This window comes from Balaenoptera musculus, chromosome 20 (genome assembly GCF_009873245.2).
Source record: "Balaenoptera musculus isolate JJ_BM4_2016_0621 chromosome 20, mBalMus1.pri.v3, whole genome shotgun sequence".
NCBI classification, from domain to species: Eukaryota; Metazoa; Chordata; class Mammalia; order Artiodactyla; family Balaenopteridae; genus Balaenoptera; species Balaenoptera musculus.
Genome location: NC_045804.1, coordinates 46,161,703 through 46,178,534, shown reverse-complemented (window position 1 = coordinate 46,178,534; position 16,832 = coordinate 46,161,703). Strand labels below are relative to the sequence as shown.

Genomic DNA, 16,832 nt, shown 5'->3' with positions numbered 1-16,832 from the left:
CAAAACAAAACAAAACTTCACAAGTCTGAAAATATCTTCATTCTACTGTCATTAAGATTTGGGTGGATATAAACCCAGATTAGAAATTATTTCCTGCCAGAATTCAGAAGATACTTCTTCACTATGTTCTGGCTTCAAAATCTGCTTTGAGAATTTCAAAGCCATGTTAATCCCTGACCCTTGGTATATGACGTGTTTCAAAAAATTTTTTTTCTCTTTGGAAGGTCTTAGGATTTTTTTTTCTTTAGGATTTTTATCCTGGTGTCCTGAAATTTCATGAGAAGGCTTGCTATAGTTCCCTAAATCTTTATTCTGAAGGATTTCAGACATATAAAAATAATTCAAATATGACATATAATGAAATATTATAAATATTACAAACCCATCTATCCATCGCTGAGATTAATGAAACATTATCAGTAAAGTTGAAACCGTTCCTTGTGCCTCTTCTTCTCAAGATGTATCTTGAAAGCTGTTGTTTATCCTTCCTATGCATTTCTTTATTCTTCCACTGCATAAAATATATGTTAATATATAACATTTTTGCATGTTTTAAAATCTCTACATAGACGGTGTCATAACATATTTATTTTTTCTGCCATCTGTTTCTTCGCTCAGCATTGTTTGTAAGAGTCATCTTATACCGAGCGTGGCCTGACTATATCACAGTTTATGGATCTAGTCTTCTGCCGATGGTATTTAGGTTGTTCCCAGTTTTTAGCTAATAAAAAGGTACTGCTCTAAACATCCTGTGCACATCTTCTGGAACACACATAGAAGAGTTTCTATAGGGAAATGGTTCTTGGTTCTGCCAGCACGTGGAGCCATCTGGGGAGCTTTACAAAATCCTAAAGTCAAGGCTGGGCCCCAAATTGATTAAACCAGAATCTCTGGGGGTGCATCCAGCATGAGTGTGTGTAAAGCTGGCCGAGTGATTCCAATGAGCTGTCAGTGGCGACCACCACTGCTCTGGACCCGTGCTCCTCAGGGTATGTGGTCCTCCAGCCAGCAGCCTCATCTGGGAACTTGACAGACGTACATGCTCAGCCCCTGGCCCAGACTTGGTGGGTGAGAATCTGTTTTAGCAGGACTTCAGGTGATTGCACTGCACCTGCAGGCCAGGTGCATCTTCATCTACAGGTATTGCCACGTGGCAGCTCACGATGGTCGTGGCCCACCGCACGGCTGTGGTTTTATGTCACTGTGCTTGGCACTCGGTGGGTTCTCGCTCTATGGAAGCTCCTTTCCTTCAGTCCTAGGAGATATTCTTGTATCATTTCTTCTACGATTTTCTCTCCTCTCTTTTCTGTTTCTTGGCTTGAAATTCCTATTAGTTGGAGGTTAGACCTTCTGCATGGATCTGATGTTTTGGTTGTCCAATGGTCTTGACTTTTCCTTCTTTGTTTCGGTGTTTTACTTTCTGGGAGATTTTCTCACATCTTCCATCCCTTCTAATGCCTTTTAAAATTTCTGCTATCATGTATATTTTTTAAATTTTCAAGAGCTTTAACACTTCCTTTTAAAAAATGACACTCTCTTCCTGTCTCATAGGCAAATATCTTCAGAGGATTGTTCTCTGACCCCTTTCTTCTGTGTACTGGAGTCTCTGTACCTTCGGCTGTTGGTTTTGGTCAACTGCTGGTGCCCCTGGCTGTTGCCACTATGTAACACAGCAAAGCTAACAGGAAGCTCTGTACATGTGGGTAGGGCTTGGGAATGGGGGCCTCATAGTGGTGACTGGGTAGAGACTGGGGAATTATCAATATCAGGATCTGTCAGTCTTTTCTCTTTGCTCGGTTTCCCAGAGAGAAACTCAGTAATGTCCTGCCTTGGGGTGGCTGGATGGGAACAGGCCCAGCTGTCAGCAGAGGAAGGGGGCTGAGGGTCTCCCCATTAACCATCGCTTCACCCCAGCCTTTGGCTGGTCTTGGGGTTCCCAATCCAGAATCCTTCTAGTTCAACCTTGGCCAGCTGTACACCTGTCTTCTACCAGGATCAGAGAAGGGCAGTCATGTGCCATCTGGGCTCAGGTCTAACCACTTCTTCCAACCAATACTATTTTCACAGCATCTTGAACTTCCACCTTAGGGATACCTGGTCCCTCCATGTTCTGAGCATTTGGGGGATTCTGCAGAGAAAATGGGCTTGTTAAGGGCTGCCAAGCTCCCTTAGACACTTTGGGGAATGGGGGAAGCTGGCACTAAACAAGTTATACTCTTCCATCTTCCAAAGTTTTCAGACCTCTCTTACCTGCTGCCATCTTTGCAGTTCATGCCATTTTCATTCCTTTATGTCATTTTGGTGGGGTTTGGGGAGACGGAGGAAATACAGATGTGTTCAGTCCACAGTGTTTAACCACAAATCCTTGCCCATTTTACACGCATTTTGACACATGTACATATAAGTTCATAAAACTCATTTTGATTATTTGTACGTTTTATTTTTACTTAGATGGCCTTGTTTTTCCCATTCAACGTTAGGTTTGTGAGCCCTTCTAACCCACGCAGATCTAGCTCATTCCTTTTACTGTGGCTTAGCAAGTGTTCCAGCAACCAGCATACCACATTTTTTTCCATCCATTTCTCTACTGATGCATCTCAGAAACACAAGCGATTGTGGCCTTTTGATCAACACGCTGGCTCAATGCAAATTCTCATCTTTATTGTTTTTATTCTGAAGCATAGCTTGTCACAGGGAAACAGTGTTTTTATTACTCTTTTTTTTTAACTGTCTGCCAGCGACAAGGGCAAAAGAGCTAATGGTGGGGGCCTGAGAGCCTGGAGAAGAAGGCCCTTCGAGGACCAGGCACGGGGTGGTCAGGAAGGAGGGTGTGGACGCCATACACACAGAAACACACATTCTCTCTCTTCCAGGAAAGGTTTTCCAGAAGCATCTGCCCACACTTTGAATTAGGTGTTTTTCTGCCAAACTGAGCCTACTGAAGAGGAGTGAATTAACGGCTTAGGGAGCTTCCCGCCCAGCAGGGGGCTCAGCTGAAGGCGGCTTGCTCTTCAGTGAGTGAATTCACAGTGTTCACCAGAACCCTTTCCAGCTCCACCAGCCCTCGGGGAGGCCAAGGAGGGCTTCCAAGAAACCTAACAGAGAGCCAGGTTCAAGAGCAGCTCCTGGGCCAGGAGGGAGGAGGCTGCATCCCCGCTCAGAGCCGCAGGGGAAGGGGAAGGGTGGCTGGATCTCTCATCCCACCTGCTCTGGGCTCCTCTCCGGGGGCCACGCTCAGGTGTGAAGGGTCACGCTCAGGCTTTGATTTCTTTTTCCGTGAATACAAATATGGAGAAAGCCCTGCCTGGCACCCTCTGGAATTGCAGTGCATAGGGGAAGGCCCCAGAAGGTGGGTCTGAAGGCCTTTCCAGTCCAACTAAGACGAGAGCAAACTTAAAATGAACATAGGGGTAGACTGGGGGTGGGGCTGGGGGCAATAAATAAAGGTCACGGCTGAGGGGAGCGACTGGGGTGGCGGTGGAGAGGGGGGCTCCCAGGAGAGAAGGGGTGCAGAAAGGCACTGGGTGGGGGGAAGCAGACTCGGCCCCGCAAACACTGGTCTGTTGAGTCAGAGGTCACGTCCGACAGGGCTGGCGGTGGAGGGCCCGGGGACTGGTCAGGAAGGAGCCGGCTAGGGTCTGGCTCCAGCTCTTTCTCTCTCTCTCAAGCTCTTCCACCGGAAAGCCTGCCCCGTGCACCAAGCACGCCTCTGCTCAGGGCAGGCAGGGGGGACCGTCGGAGCCCACGTCAGCAGCAGGGGCTCGCCCAGGTGTGCCTTTTACCTTCGGGGGAGAGAAAAAGAGGCCACTGTAGGGGAGCAGAGGCAGGGCACCCCCGCAGTGACAGTGTGAACTTTGGGAATGAAATGCAGGGGAGGCTGACTCCTTGCTGTAGCGGCCCGCGCCTGAAGCGGCTGCCCCGTCTGAAACTAAGCAGGGGGCTGCCCGGGAGGGCCGGCGGCTGAGGGCTGGGCAGGGGGCGCCTGCATGCTGGGCCCAGCCCCGCTCCGCTGTGCTGTGTCATTGCAGGCAAGTCGCCCAGTCCCCGTGCTTCAGTGTGGCCACTGATACCTGGGCTAGTCAACACAGGTGATCTCGGGAGGCCAGCAGGAGCAAATGGACGTGGGAACATACAACCTTCGTCTAGGCCAGTCCTGTCCAAGTAACAGCTTAAGCCCTGGAACCCTGTCTATGTGCTGGGCCACACAGCCTGCCCCGCGATTACTGGACATTTCCTGAAGACCCACTCAGGTAGGTACCCCACATGGACCCTGGATCTTACCCTCCCTGCAACCTGCAAGGGACACAATGTGGTCCCCATTTCAGTGATAATGGAACTGGGCACTGAGAGATCAAATATTAGGTTGAATCTTATGGATTGGCCAATATTTAACTGTTTTTGATCTACAAAAATGCAACTTCATGTGGTTCGACCTGGTGGTTTGCCCAAGTTCCCATGGGTATGGGTGGCAGGGCTGGGACTGGAGCTTGGGCCTGCTTGATTCCAAACTGCCCTCTCCGGGGGACTGCAGGAGGCGAGGGTAGGGGGGAGAGGGCGCACGCCCACGGCGCCTCCCTCCCTGAGACCTGCGCACCCAGTGTCACAGTCTGTCTCTGTCCCTCGTGACCATCAAGAGGGGAAATGAGGGAGGAGGAGGGAGGGGAGGGGAAAGGGGAGGGGAGGAGCGCTCCCACAGGGTTTCCTGTGGGTACTCCCCACCCCAGCAGGCCTGCAGCCGTCCCCGTGCGCGGCAGGGGCACCAGCTGCTGCGCTGACCCGCACAGTGTGCACCGTGGATCCTCTGGTTGTAGATGCACTAAGTCCAGCTGGGGCTTCTTTCTGGAAGGAGGCTAGGCGCCGATCGTGCACCTGCACAATTTTCTCCCGCTTGAGTGTGAGGACTCCCCTGCCCCCCAAGTGCATGGTGACCTCAGGTTGGCCGGGGCAGGTGGGAGCTTGGACTCTTGCCCTCGGCTTCCACACTGGAAGCCCATATCTTCCATATGGGGATAATGAGCCTCCTGTCTATTTGGCCAAGAGAACGAAAGTTGACCTTGGAAGTGCAAGGGCAGGCTGGCCTCCATGCCATCAGCTCTAGGGGTCCTGAATCCTCCCTCTTAGGATTTGGCCCTGCCCTGGCCTGGGCTCTGTTTTGGGTGAGTTGATTGGCCTTCCTCAGCTATGCGGTAGGTTTCTGGAGGTCAGGGACTGTCCCCCACCGCACCCGGCCCAGGCTGGGCATGCACTGCCTGGCGAATAGCAGCTGCTCTGAAAATGGAGTTACTGTGACTGTTAGGCAGGAAGGGAGATGCTCTGAAAGATTATACATTTCATAAAGCAGAGGATGGAAACAGCTATTGTTACAGTTACTGAGAACGGATAGGGACGGTCACCACTGTTCTTCTGGGTCCCTCTCTCTGTTCATTGTGGGCAGGGATGGGTCTGGCTTGCCTCTGTTCGACTGGCACCTGGCACAGGGCTCGTAAATGCAGAGAACTGAAAACAGCCCCTAGCACTCTCCAGCGCAGAGAACTGAAAACACCCCCTAGCACTCTCCAGCGCAGAGAACTGAAAACACCCCCTAGCACTCTCCAGCGCAGAGAACTGAAAACACCCCCTGGGGTGGGGGGTGCAGATAGAGAGGAGGTGGGTAGGTTGGAAGGAGGAGCTTGGTACTCACTGTGGCCTTCTGGGTCCGGCCAGGGTGGGGCACCCCGCTGCGGGGCCGCAGAGCCGGTCCGGTCTCGATGGCCAGGCTGCCCTGGCTCCCTGAGAGGCGGCTGGGTGGCCGGGGAGGCCCCATCTTTGATGACTCCACGCTGCCACCTGCAAGACGCCACATGAATGGTTCAGGGCGGGGTCCTTCGGGCCTTGAACTGAGACAGGGACCATCTCAGCCTGACAAGGAGCTGATCTAAAGTCTCCTCATTTGGAATTGTGACCTGTATCTATGGGACCGTCTGCCAGAGCCCCTTCCCCTGGGAACCGCCACCCCCCTCTTCCCCATCCACATGGCTGCCATGTTCTAGCGGGACCCCACCCTCTGGCCACTGCCGACTGGCCCACAACCTACAAAGGCAATCGAATGGGCCCTCAGGTCGTTTCACTAAGGAACAAGTAGTTACCCACATGAAAACTGGCAGTGAGGTCGAGTCTGTCCTGCCCTCGGAGAAGGAGGGTGTCGTGGGGAAGCGTGTAAATTTCTGTTAACCCAACAAGAGGGACCTTCACTGCTGCCTCTGCAAACTAGAGAATCCTCACTCGGACACGGTTGTTAGCCTCTGCCCGGCCCAGAGAGCAGACGTGGGGCCTGCAGACTGCACTCCTTCTTTCCATCTCCTGACCCGCTTGGTCGCAGCTGAGAGCCCGTGTGAAGAGAGGGGACAAGAGCTGCGGTAGTGGGAGGTGAGGAGCGTAAAACCTGCCCTAGCAACCAAGGCTGGCAGGTAAGTGTCCTCCACACTTTTCTAAGAGAGAATCTGCAGCTTGAAGGCGCCTAAGAGATCATCTAGCCCGGGGACAGTTTTCACCTCATGCAACATCCCCGCCTACGGATACTGATCCCTGGGAAAACTGCATGGAGGAGGCTTCCGAAGCCATGTCAGGCTCTGTGGGAGAGAGTACCATGATCAACTAGTAATGTCTGCCATGGGCACAGGAGTGCCAGGCATTGGCATCTCTGACCTAGTCCAGACTGCCACCCCCGGCAGGAATTCCTTCCATATCAGTTCTGGCAGAAGATCACCCAGCCTTCCATTTCCTTCCAGTTTGAGGCAGTTATTGAAAAGCTTTCTTCTTAGGTATTAAATTCAGCCTGAAATGTCATGCAAGTATCCTAGTTCTAACCTTTGGAGGAACTCTGAATGAAGCTGGTCCTTTTCCTGGGAAGGTCCTTCCTGTGTCTAAAGGAGAGCAATGGAAAATGTGCCCCCAGGCCTTCTCTGCATATATACCTGAGCCTCCCTTCCATATGTTTTTTTTTTTTTTTTTTTGGCTGCTCTACACAGCTTGTGGGATCAGTTCCCTGACCAGGGATTGAACCCGGGCCATGGCAGTGAAAGCCGGAATCCTAACCATAGGCCGGCCGGGAACTCCCCTTTCCATCTGTTCTTGAGTGGTGCCAACACTTTAGCTCCTAGCCCTCCCAGCTGAAGGCCCATTTTGCCTCCCGGATCTAGAACAACTCCACAGACCCACCCACTGGGGAGCCACTAGGGAGCGGTAGCCTGAAGAAGCAGCAAAGCCACTGCCCCGGGGGCTTGGGGAACAAACAGTGCAGCTTCCCACACTTACCCGATTCCCCCCAGGGTTTGTCGCCTTTCCGGTCCCTGACCCCAGTGGGTGGGAGTCTGTCCTCCAGGCTGGAGGAGCTGAGATCTGAGTCGCTGTCACTGTCGCTGGAAACCACTGGAAAAGAGACACCAGCACAGGAGGTCACCTCCACTGGCCACCACCGGCAGGCGTGTCAGACAGAGGGGACCAGGGCAGGCCTCTTCCTTCCAGGACAAAGTGGCATAGGACCTCCGCCGGCCCTGGTGTTTGGGGCACGGGGACAGTGGTCCAGGGATAGGGATGGCAGGGTACTCCTTTCTGTCAGTCAAAGAGGTGAGTCCCGGTGCAAGGAGGCGGTGCCCAGTATGACCAGCACCGGCAGGGAGGGCTCAGTCCTCAGGCAGCCCTCTCCACCCATCACCCCCTCCCTGTGGCTGAATCAGAAGCCTCTTGCTGGCAGGAGCTGATTACCCGCTTCGGTGCAGGCCCAACTGCACCTGGCAACGTTTAAAGGTGCCCAGCCATGCTCTGCAGGAATAATTCCAGTCCTCGCTGACCCTGATGGAGGGCTCCAGGCCCCTGACACACACTAACTCAAGGAAGCTTCAGAACAACCCTGCAAGATAGGAAATAGCATTGTCCCCATTTCACAGGCAAGGAAACCGAGGCCCTTGCCCACAGTGGGATTCTTACTCTGGCGGGCTGGCTCCACAGCCTGTGTTTGTAACCACTCTGATTCCACCAGAAGAACTGAACTGGGAGCCAGCAGGCCTGGGCTCTCATCCCAGCTCATCCAGCAACTCCCAGTGGGGTCTTGTGAATGCAGAAGGAGCAAGGCTGGTGGGGCTGGAACCCCAGGAGAGGGAAGGGGAGGGGGAGCTCCCACAGTGAGCACCTGCTGTGGCGGAAACCCTCTTTTCTGGACTAAATGCAACCATATTTGGCTGGTTAATCAACAGTGGGAGTCATAATACAGGATCTATTCACACATTAAACACTCTTTTAATTTTAAGCATAGAAATGTACATTCATTCGCCAATCTTTTGATGGAGGGCTTGGGTGCTTCTTTGAGATCGACCCACATGGTCTTTCGTGTTTAAACTGCATCCATATTGCATTGTGATTCTCTGGTTCAGTTTCTTTAAATTGGAGCAGATCTTGAAGACATGGGCAAGCAAGAATCCTCTATTTTTCCATTTCTTTCTTTCTATTTTTTTTTTTTACAGTTGTGCTGCCTACACCTAATTCAATACCTTTTTTAAGCAAGTGACTTCTACCAACTCTTACCAAAGTCTTGGTTTTAATGAAACGACTCTGTGTCTTTTCTGACTTATTTCATCAATTTATATAACATTTAATTAAATGATGTAATTATAATAGCAAGTATAACCGCACAGAAAGGTTTGGGATCACAGGTAACCAGCTCGCATAGGTGACTAACTCAGCGGGTGGGGTAAGAGTCAGTGTGTCTTCCCTAGGAATGCAATATGCTGGTTACGGAGGGAGTTGAGTGCTTTCTGCCAGGCACTGTGCTAGGCACCTGGGAAGCATTATCTTACTTGATCTGTAGAACAAACCTGAGCCATAGGGACATGTTTGGTGGGAGATGATACTGGAAACAAAATCAATCTATATCAAGGGCGGCTAATAGGTTTCATCTGATTCTCGAGGGCCCTCTGGAGCAGCGTGCAGAGGAGAATCCTGAAATTGCATTAAGGCCCAGCAGGGAGACAGTCTGGTCAGTTAGGGAAGCCCACAGTGGTTACAGGAAGGGAAATGGCAGGACCTATGCCATGTAGCTTCCACCTGGATCTAGAGACTTCTGGAAAGTCTTCATGCCTTCAGCCTGTGTCACCTTTCAGCTAAGGAAGTCACAAGTCACAGAACCAAGCAACCAGAGGGTCTGGAGCTGGCTGACCACTTCAGCCTAAGAGATCCTTGACCCTGTGCTTCGAAAGCTTTAATGACTAATTGGTTCTTCTCCCTCCCTCATTCCCACATCTTGCCAGTTTCACCTAAGCGGTTCTTCAATCAGTGGCCTCCTCACCCTGGTCGCTGCCCTTGCTTCACTCAAGGCCTCATCATCTCCAGCCTGGATTGCTGTGACACCTCCCAGCTGGGCCCCATCCACAGGCACCTCCTTCTGCACAGGCTCCGCTAACACACAGATCCCGGCTCACCCTTCTTTACAGGCTCCCCGGGACCTACAGGATCAAGCCTGAACTCCTGCCCTCCACTACTTCTTCAGCATCATCCCGCACAACTGGCTCTCCTATCTGGGGCTCCTCTGGCCCCACGCGGCCTGGAGCTCCTGCCAAACTGCTGGTCAGCACCTCCTGCAGGGACTGGCTTCCCTCTACCCAGAATGCCCTGCCCACCCCTCTTCTTCTGGCTTAGTTCGGGTACCACCTCCTCCAGGAAGCCTTCCCTATGGCTCCCACCTGTCTGGCTGAACGCCTTGTGTGTTCTGCTACACCTGCAGCAACTACTTCCTGCTTTAAGTGTTCTGTGTGTGTTTCCCCCAGCAGACTGAGAGGCTCCTGGAGGGCAGGGGCCAAATTGCACCACAATTAAGGCTGGCGTGCTTCTCCTGCAGAGCCTGATCTGTGGGGGTGGGACGAGAACGATGCGAACAGGATTGTTTCCAGCTTTGCCTTCCTCTGTCTGCTCAAGGATTTTGCCTCTTCTGCTGTTTCTTTCCCTTCTTGACCTCAAGGAAGAGTTCTGCTTTGGCTTTCTGGGCTTTTGTGATGTAGAATCAAAAAGAGATGGGGATGGGAGGGGTTGTGGTCCACATGCCCCCTTTACAATATTTGAGAAACGCAAGTAAAGGCCTGACTTATTTTGCAATTGCTTTTCAGGTCCCAGACTGGGTTTCTTTGATTATGAATCCACCGAGACCCGATTTTATGGGCATCAGTTTTATAAGCATTTACGTATTTTTGGCTCATTCACTGACTGACTAAATGCCAACTCTGTGGGTCCCCAGACAAAGGGAGTGGGAGGTGGCAGGAGGTAGCAAGCAGCTCCCCACGTCTCCCTTGGGGCAGATGCAAAGGAACTGGGGAGGATTCTGCCCCCTCCCGCAGCAGGAGGAGGGGTGTCCAGCAGCCTGTTAAGCAGTGGGAAATCCCTGAGGGGAACACGGTTACTATTCTCCACATTGGTTTCCCCGTCTCTTTGGCAGAGATGCTTACGGGTAATTTATTCCTTTTTCCTGACTTGGAATGTTCCGTCTCCCCCATGTTTGATATGCAGGACTTTCAAAATTCTGGGGCAGGGTGGAGAATATGAGGCTGAGGCAGTGGCGGGTAGGGGACATGACATGGGGCTCCATGGTATGGAAATAATGTCTGGATTCTTTGGTGCTAATGAGCAGATGCCACAGGGCACAACATACCAAGAGCTTGAAAGGAGACGATGGGAAAGGACATCCCAGGACTCGGGTTATGGTGGCCACTCATTCACCGCATTTCTTCGCTCTGCTCCCTGTTCTGTCATCTGTGGTACATGGTCACAGTGCTGAGCTAAGAGCGGGCTTAAGCTGCAAGAAGACTGCTATGCTGTGTTGCAAGAGCATTTTTTGTTGGGAGGGGTATGTGTTGTCCAAGCACCAACCCTGGAGGTGGGGTTCGGGGGCCATATTGCCTAGTTCCCACTTGGTGCCGATGCTGTGCAAGGTTTAGAAAAAATAAACCTCCCCAAGTGACAGTCAGTTGTCTTGTTTTTTGTCTCCTTTTATAGACAAGGGCCACAGCCATGGAAGTGGGGGAACAGCCCCAGATGACAACTGAGCTCACAAGACATCACAGAGCAGAGAAGCAGCCAGCCAACGACTCAGCCCTTTTGGATTCGTCTCCCTCGGCTCAAGCATCCTTGCTCACTGTGTCTGCGACTTCAAGCAGGGGGCCAAGCCTCAGCTTAGAGGTCTCTGTGGTGCAGACTCAATCCCATTTCTAGTCCACTCTAATAAACCCCACTCGAAAGGAACAAACCCAAGGAAGTCGGCAGTGTCGACACCTGGCCTTGGCACTTATGTCAGTGGGAAAGAAACGCACCAAGGAGACACTGCAGAGAACATCCCTGGACACAGCCCAAAGCAAACGCTGTTTATCCAAATACTCCTCCGGCAGCAAGGGAAGAACTTTTTCTTCTTCCTCCCCCTCCAAATGTTGCTGTAAAACCCGAACCTTGGCTAATTTGCCATTCGATTGCCGCTGCCACCTTTTTCTCTGCACAGCAGCTGCAATCGTAAATCTTCCAGGTCTATTAACAAAGCTTTTAGGCTGATAAATCTTTTGGTTCTTGTTCTTCCATCCTCAACAAAACACTCTGTGTGTCTGAAGGCTGATTTTTTTCCTCTAATTCCCCAAAGGCTGAGTCCAGGATGGCTCGGTCAGTGACGAGCGCTTGTATTCTGCCCACGCCTGATTTTCAGATTGGAAATGGGAAAACACCAGGGAGAAGACTGTCCCGATAGCTTCCCCAAGAAGGAGGTGTCACTAAATGGATTCACCCGGGCTCTGCCAGGAGGCAGGGAGGAGGGGGGTCTCCCCCTCTGCAGTGGCTTGAGCCCCCGGACCACTTGCTTGGGGACCTGGCGTCCCTGAGATTTTCCCATCATGCCGCAGCAGGGCTGCCCCACTCTGCCCAGCTCTCATCCTCAGAAGTGGACAGCCCCAGCACCAGCCATGCCTGCTTCTCTGGGGAGAGGCCAGCTTTTTTTTTGCCCCCCCCCCCCCCCGGCTCACTCTTAGATGGATTTGCAATTTGACTGTCACCATGGAAACTCAGAGTTTTGGTACATGAAGGTGGGGGGAAGTCTTCCCTTTTGGAAAGTCTTTCCTGACTGCCTCAGAGAACATGTGTGGCAGCTGCCGGCTTGTGGAGATACCTTGCCTGGGACGGTCCAGGGGACAGGCAGGATGCTGGCCACTTGACCTCACAGCACTGCACTGGGATTTGGGGGACCTGCTTCCTGCCTCTGCTCTGCCACCATCTCTCTTTGTGACCCTGCGGACACCTCTCAGGGCTTCATCACACACAAAAGGAGGCCAACCTAGATAGCCACTCCGGGTCTGAATCCTAGGATTTAACTTCAGGTCAGGTTTGTTCCATCAGTGGAGAGACCCCAGTGCCCCACTCTGGTTGAGAGGCGGGGAGATGTGACTTTTGGGCCACACAACATCTGCCTGCCTGGCACAAGGACAGCCAGCAGCCTGTAAGCTTGGGAGGCCCTTATAAGCATCTGCTGCTCTGCTTGGAGGCTCCCAAAGCCCCAAGAAATTACGAGAATTAGAGAGGAAGAGAGATATTTTCAGCAAACATTCTGCCAAAGGCAAAGCAGATGGTGGAAAATTTTGCATACTAAAAGCAAAAAAAAATTTTTTTTAATGTAAAGGAAAGATAAGGCCCTGGGGAATGCAGAGACGTCCCCAGTTAGCCTTACCCAGCCCTCCAGGCTGGCACGGCTGCAGAGAAGAGTCACAGAGCTGTCCCCAACAGGTGAGGGCTGCCCCACCTGGGAGTAGGGCCAGGCTTGCAGCCTGAAATCCCACCAAGATGCCTCCCAAGTCTGGGGCTCTGTTTGGTGGCAGCAGGAGCGAGGTGCGGGGGTGGTGAAGAGGCTCTGAGTCACACAGTGTCCTGGCTCTGCCACTTCCCAGCTGTGGGACTTTGGGTCTGTTTCTTCACCTCTCTGTGCTCAGCAGGCCCACCTATGAAATGGGGCAATGTTGGATCCTTTCCTGGGTTGTTGTGAGTATTAATAGAGATAACACAGGCAGTGTCTGGCACGTGGTAGGTGCTTGCTAAATGGGGGCTATTTTATTTGATGGGGGGGCATCCTGAACTCACGGCCCACACCATCTGGCACAGAGCTGGCCTCTGCACTCACCATGTTCGGGGCCCGGGCCAACCTCACAGGGGTGGACTCACCTTTTCCAGGGGAGCTTAGATTTCCAAGTTGTGTTTCATAAGACACTGGAGGCACTAGGTGCCTTCAGAGGCTGTTTGGAGGCCGAGCTGGGATTTGAACCCAGGCCTATCTATTGTTGGAATCTCTGCTCTTTCCTCCTCACCCAGGATGCAGGGCACCCCATGGGTCTGGCCTCACCCCAAGGGCTCTGGTCCCCTGCAGGCAGGTCAGTTCATCCTCTGTCTCCTCAACATGCCTGTTCCCGCCAGAGGCAGGGGCTGCAATGTGTGTGAGAAAAACGTCTAGTTCACTCCCAACATCTAGGGTTGAATTCTAGCTCTGCTTTGGACACTCCTGGGCAAATACCTTCATCTCCCTGAACCTCAATCTTCTCATCTGTAAAATGGAGACAATAACAACTACCAATAAAATAGGATCAAGAGATCAAGTAGGACAAAAAGCATTGCAAGTCTAAAAAGCTATACGAGCCTATACATATTTTTGAAAATTAGATACCAATTCATCCTCCAGGAACCCATCCAAACCGTGCCTCTGTTGGAAAATTTCTCCAGCCCAAGGATGGAAGACAGGCCCTCCTTCACTCTCCCCACAACTGCTGGGGCAGCTCTTCTGGCCCCTCTCAGACAACCCCTGGCATTGCATTTCTTTCCTACAAACACCTGCCTCGACTTCCCCAACTGTACCAGGAACCCCTTCAGGGCAGGGTCACATCTTAATTGGCGTCTGGCTCCTTCCCTCAGCCCCCATCACTGGGCCTTGGGCCAAGCAGGCACTCAGCAAATACGTGTTGACTGCTTTCTGAAAGAGTCTCCCCAGGAGAGAACGCGGCACTGTGCAGAGACAGCAGGACTGATGGTGGTCAGCAAGGTGGTGGCGAGCCAGCTCGGGCTGGGCTTTCCACCAAGCAGGCGCCTCCTTGCAGCCTCTCCCAGAAGGACACTCAAGTGGGACGAGCGAGCCAGGCAATGGTGGCCTCAGCCTGAGCTAGGCACAGACTAATGGGGGGAGGGGCTGTCGGAGGCCGGTTGCCATGGACACGGGATGAGTGGGATCTGGGGAGAGGAATGCACTGTTCATGCAAAACCTTCTCTTCTTCCAAACCCCAGGCCCGAGGACGAGGACGGGCTCTTCCTTTGTTTTGGAAACTCCCTCCAGGGTCCCAGAGAGTCAGGGTCTGGACAATAAGAAAGGTAGTCCCAAGGCCAGGGGGCCTGTCCTCATAGGGATGGGCTGGGTGGAGCCAGAGAGGCTCAGAGCCCGCCTCCCTCCCTCCCTCCTGGACTTGGAGTCAGGAGATCCGGGTGACCCTCCCTGTCCAGCGGCCTGATCACCCTGGGCCTCATTTCCTCACCTCTGAGGTGGGGATAGTCACAGGACCACCACAGAAAGAGGGGTGAGGGAGTGGGACCCGGGAGCTCTCCTTGCTTGGTTCCCCTTCCAGGCTGCCACCTGGGACCTCATCAGGGACAGCACAGACCAGGCCAGGAATTGAGAGTTGGGGAGTGAAGGGTTTCCTGTGCTTGCTTATTCATTTGCCATTGATTTTAGTTAACTCCCTGCTTGGGGCTTGCAGACAGACAGGAGGCACCAGATAATGAAGATGAATCCTCAGATCAATAGCAATGGGGTCGCCAGCATTGAAATCCTGTGGCCCTGCCCTGGCTGGAGGAGCTCCAGGTAGAATGGGAGATGGACGGATGGAAGATAAGAACAGCTCCTTCCAGAGAGAACATGATACTCTGTAGGGGAGGTGGAGAGTGTTCAGGGAAAGAAGTCAGGAAGGACTTCCTGGAAGAGGTGGAATTTAAAGATGGGCATGATTTTGGCAGATAGAAATGCTGGGACTGGGGTGTGCCAGGCATCCCTGACAGAGAACAGGAAACGTAAAGGCCAGGTGGTGGGCTTCTCCAGGGCCAGGATAGGCTCAAAAGGAAGGCTCCAGACTCAGGCACCTAGGGGACGAGGGGCTGGTCTGGCTTGGATGTGCTCTGCACTATTTCTCTCTGGCAGGTTATTGCTTCTGATTTGTGGCAGAGATGAAGCAAAGTGGGCGCATACCTCCTGACGGTTCCTTTGCTGGGATGCAAAACGCATCTTCATCCGCTCCATGACGTCAGTGCTCTCTCTCTGTCCTTCTTTAGGTCTCTGTGTGTCTCTGGGTCTTTGTCTTTGACTTCATCTCTTTGTGCCTCTCTTGTTGATGGTTTAAAAAAAAGCTCTCTCTCTGCCTTTGCTTCTCTTGTCTTTCTTTCCCTCCCTTGTGTGTCTTTGTGTCCCTGTGTGTTTTGAGTCTTCTTGGGTTTGTCTCTTGATCCTTATTTCTGTTTTGGTCGGTTTCTCTCACTCTCCAGTCTCTGCACATGTCTGTCCGTCTGTCTCTGGGTCTCCGTCTCTGTTTCTGTCTATCACGTCCCCTCAGAGTCTGGCCTCAGGGTGTATCCCTCAGGTTCCCTCACCAGGGCTGGAATCTCAGTCCCTGCTCAGGCCCATGGCATCTGATCTCAGAGCCTAGGTGGGGGGCTGGGCTGCCAGCTTTGCCTGGACTCCATGTGGACCCCAGGAGCCACTGAGGCAGCGGCGGCCCGGCCCTTCCTTCCTGTATGGAGATCACCGGACAGACAGCTTCTCCCAGCCTCTGCCGCCACTCCTGGAGCAGCGAGCGGAAATCATCCTGGCCCCATCCGTGGGGCCGGCCTCCACCCCGTGATGGACAAGAGGCCCGGGGAGAGGACCGCTGAGCCGAGTGGAATCAGCACTGTTATCTCCCAGGGCTTTACTGGAGTCAGACAGGGCAGGCGGGCCCAGATTTATTCACTTCACCAGGTCCCCAAAGGCCGAGAAATCTAGAGTGGGCGGAATTAAGCTGTAGGTCCACACGGCGAGGCAGGTGAGCGGCTGGAGAGGGGTGTGCTGTATTGCACTTGGCCAGAGTTCTGCGGTCATCTGTTCAGCTGAAGCCGGGCTGCCTGGGGGTGGGGCCTGTTTCCCCAGTTCAGCTCAGATGGGGATTGCAGGGTTGGCGGGGGCAAGGAGTCCCAAGACCTCACCTTGCAGCTGAGGCTGTCATCGGGTTGGGACAAATTAGAAGCGATAGCCATGTCCCTGACCTCTGTGGTGTGGCTAATGAGGGCCTCCTGCTCTTGGAAAATCAACCCCCAGGCCAGCGAAGATGCCCAGGACAGGCAAGAGGGCTGCAGGGGGCAGGGGTGGGGCGCAGCAGTGGGGACAACGGTGGCTCCTGGAAGCTCAGGGCTTCTATTCTGGGGGTGGCCCCTCCATTCACACACGCCAGCACCGAGCTAGCGTTTGGCTTCACCAAGGGCTCCGAAGGTCAAGACAAATTAGTAATGCATGGGCTCCTCTTTCAAAACACAGCCACGCAAGACATGGCCAGGACTGTTTCCCTGAGACTTGGGAAAAGGGCAAAGTTTCCCGAACACCATGGGGATTTCTCGTTCTGCCCACACCGAGATTACGACGTAAATTATCTGCCTTAGTTTCCTCTTCTATAAAATGGGACGACAGTAGTACCCCCAGCACAGGTGTCAGGGGATTACACAAATGCACAGAGCCTGGCACGGGCTGCGGTCCATGGCGGCTGAAGCCTGAGACCTGCCTCTTT

General features: G+C 52.9%; 1 protein-coding gene across 7 annotated transcripts in view; it reads right to left on the bottom strand.

The window, feature by feature from the left end:
• RPH3AL (rabphilin 3A like (without C2 domains)) overlaps positions 1 to 16,832 on the bottom strand; it is a 124,863-nt gene that overhangs the window by 1,247 nt on the left and 106,784 nt on the right. For 4 of the 7 annotated variants that reach the window (XR_005017758.1, XR_005017759.1, XM_036836443.1 and 1 more), the window contains 3 exons: positions 7,294 to 7,407; positions 5,681 to 5,826; positions 383 to 511 (listed from right to left, as the gene is read on the bottom strand). Coding sequence is in view for 5 of the 7 variants with exons in the window: in XM_036836443.1 (XP_036692338.1) it covers positions 383 to 511; positions 5,681 to 5,826; positions 7,294 to 7,407 (389 nt within the window). In the remaining 2 variants the exon portion in view is untranslated. Of the gene's footprint in view, positions 1 to 382; positions 512 to 2,249; positions 2,287 to 2,716; positions 3,783 to 5,680; positions 5,827 to 7,293; positions 7,408 to 16,832 lie in introns of those variants that run through there. The other 3 variants (XM_036836447.1, XM_036836445.1, XM_036836446.1) reach the window with 3 other exon arrangements.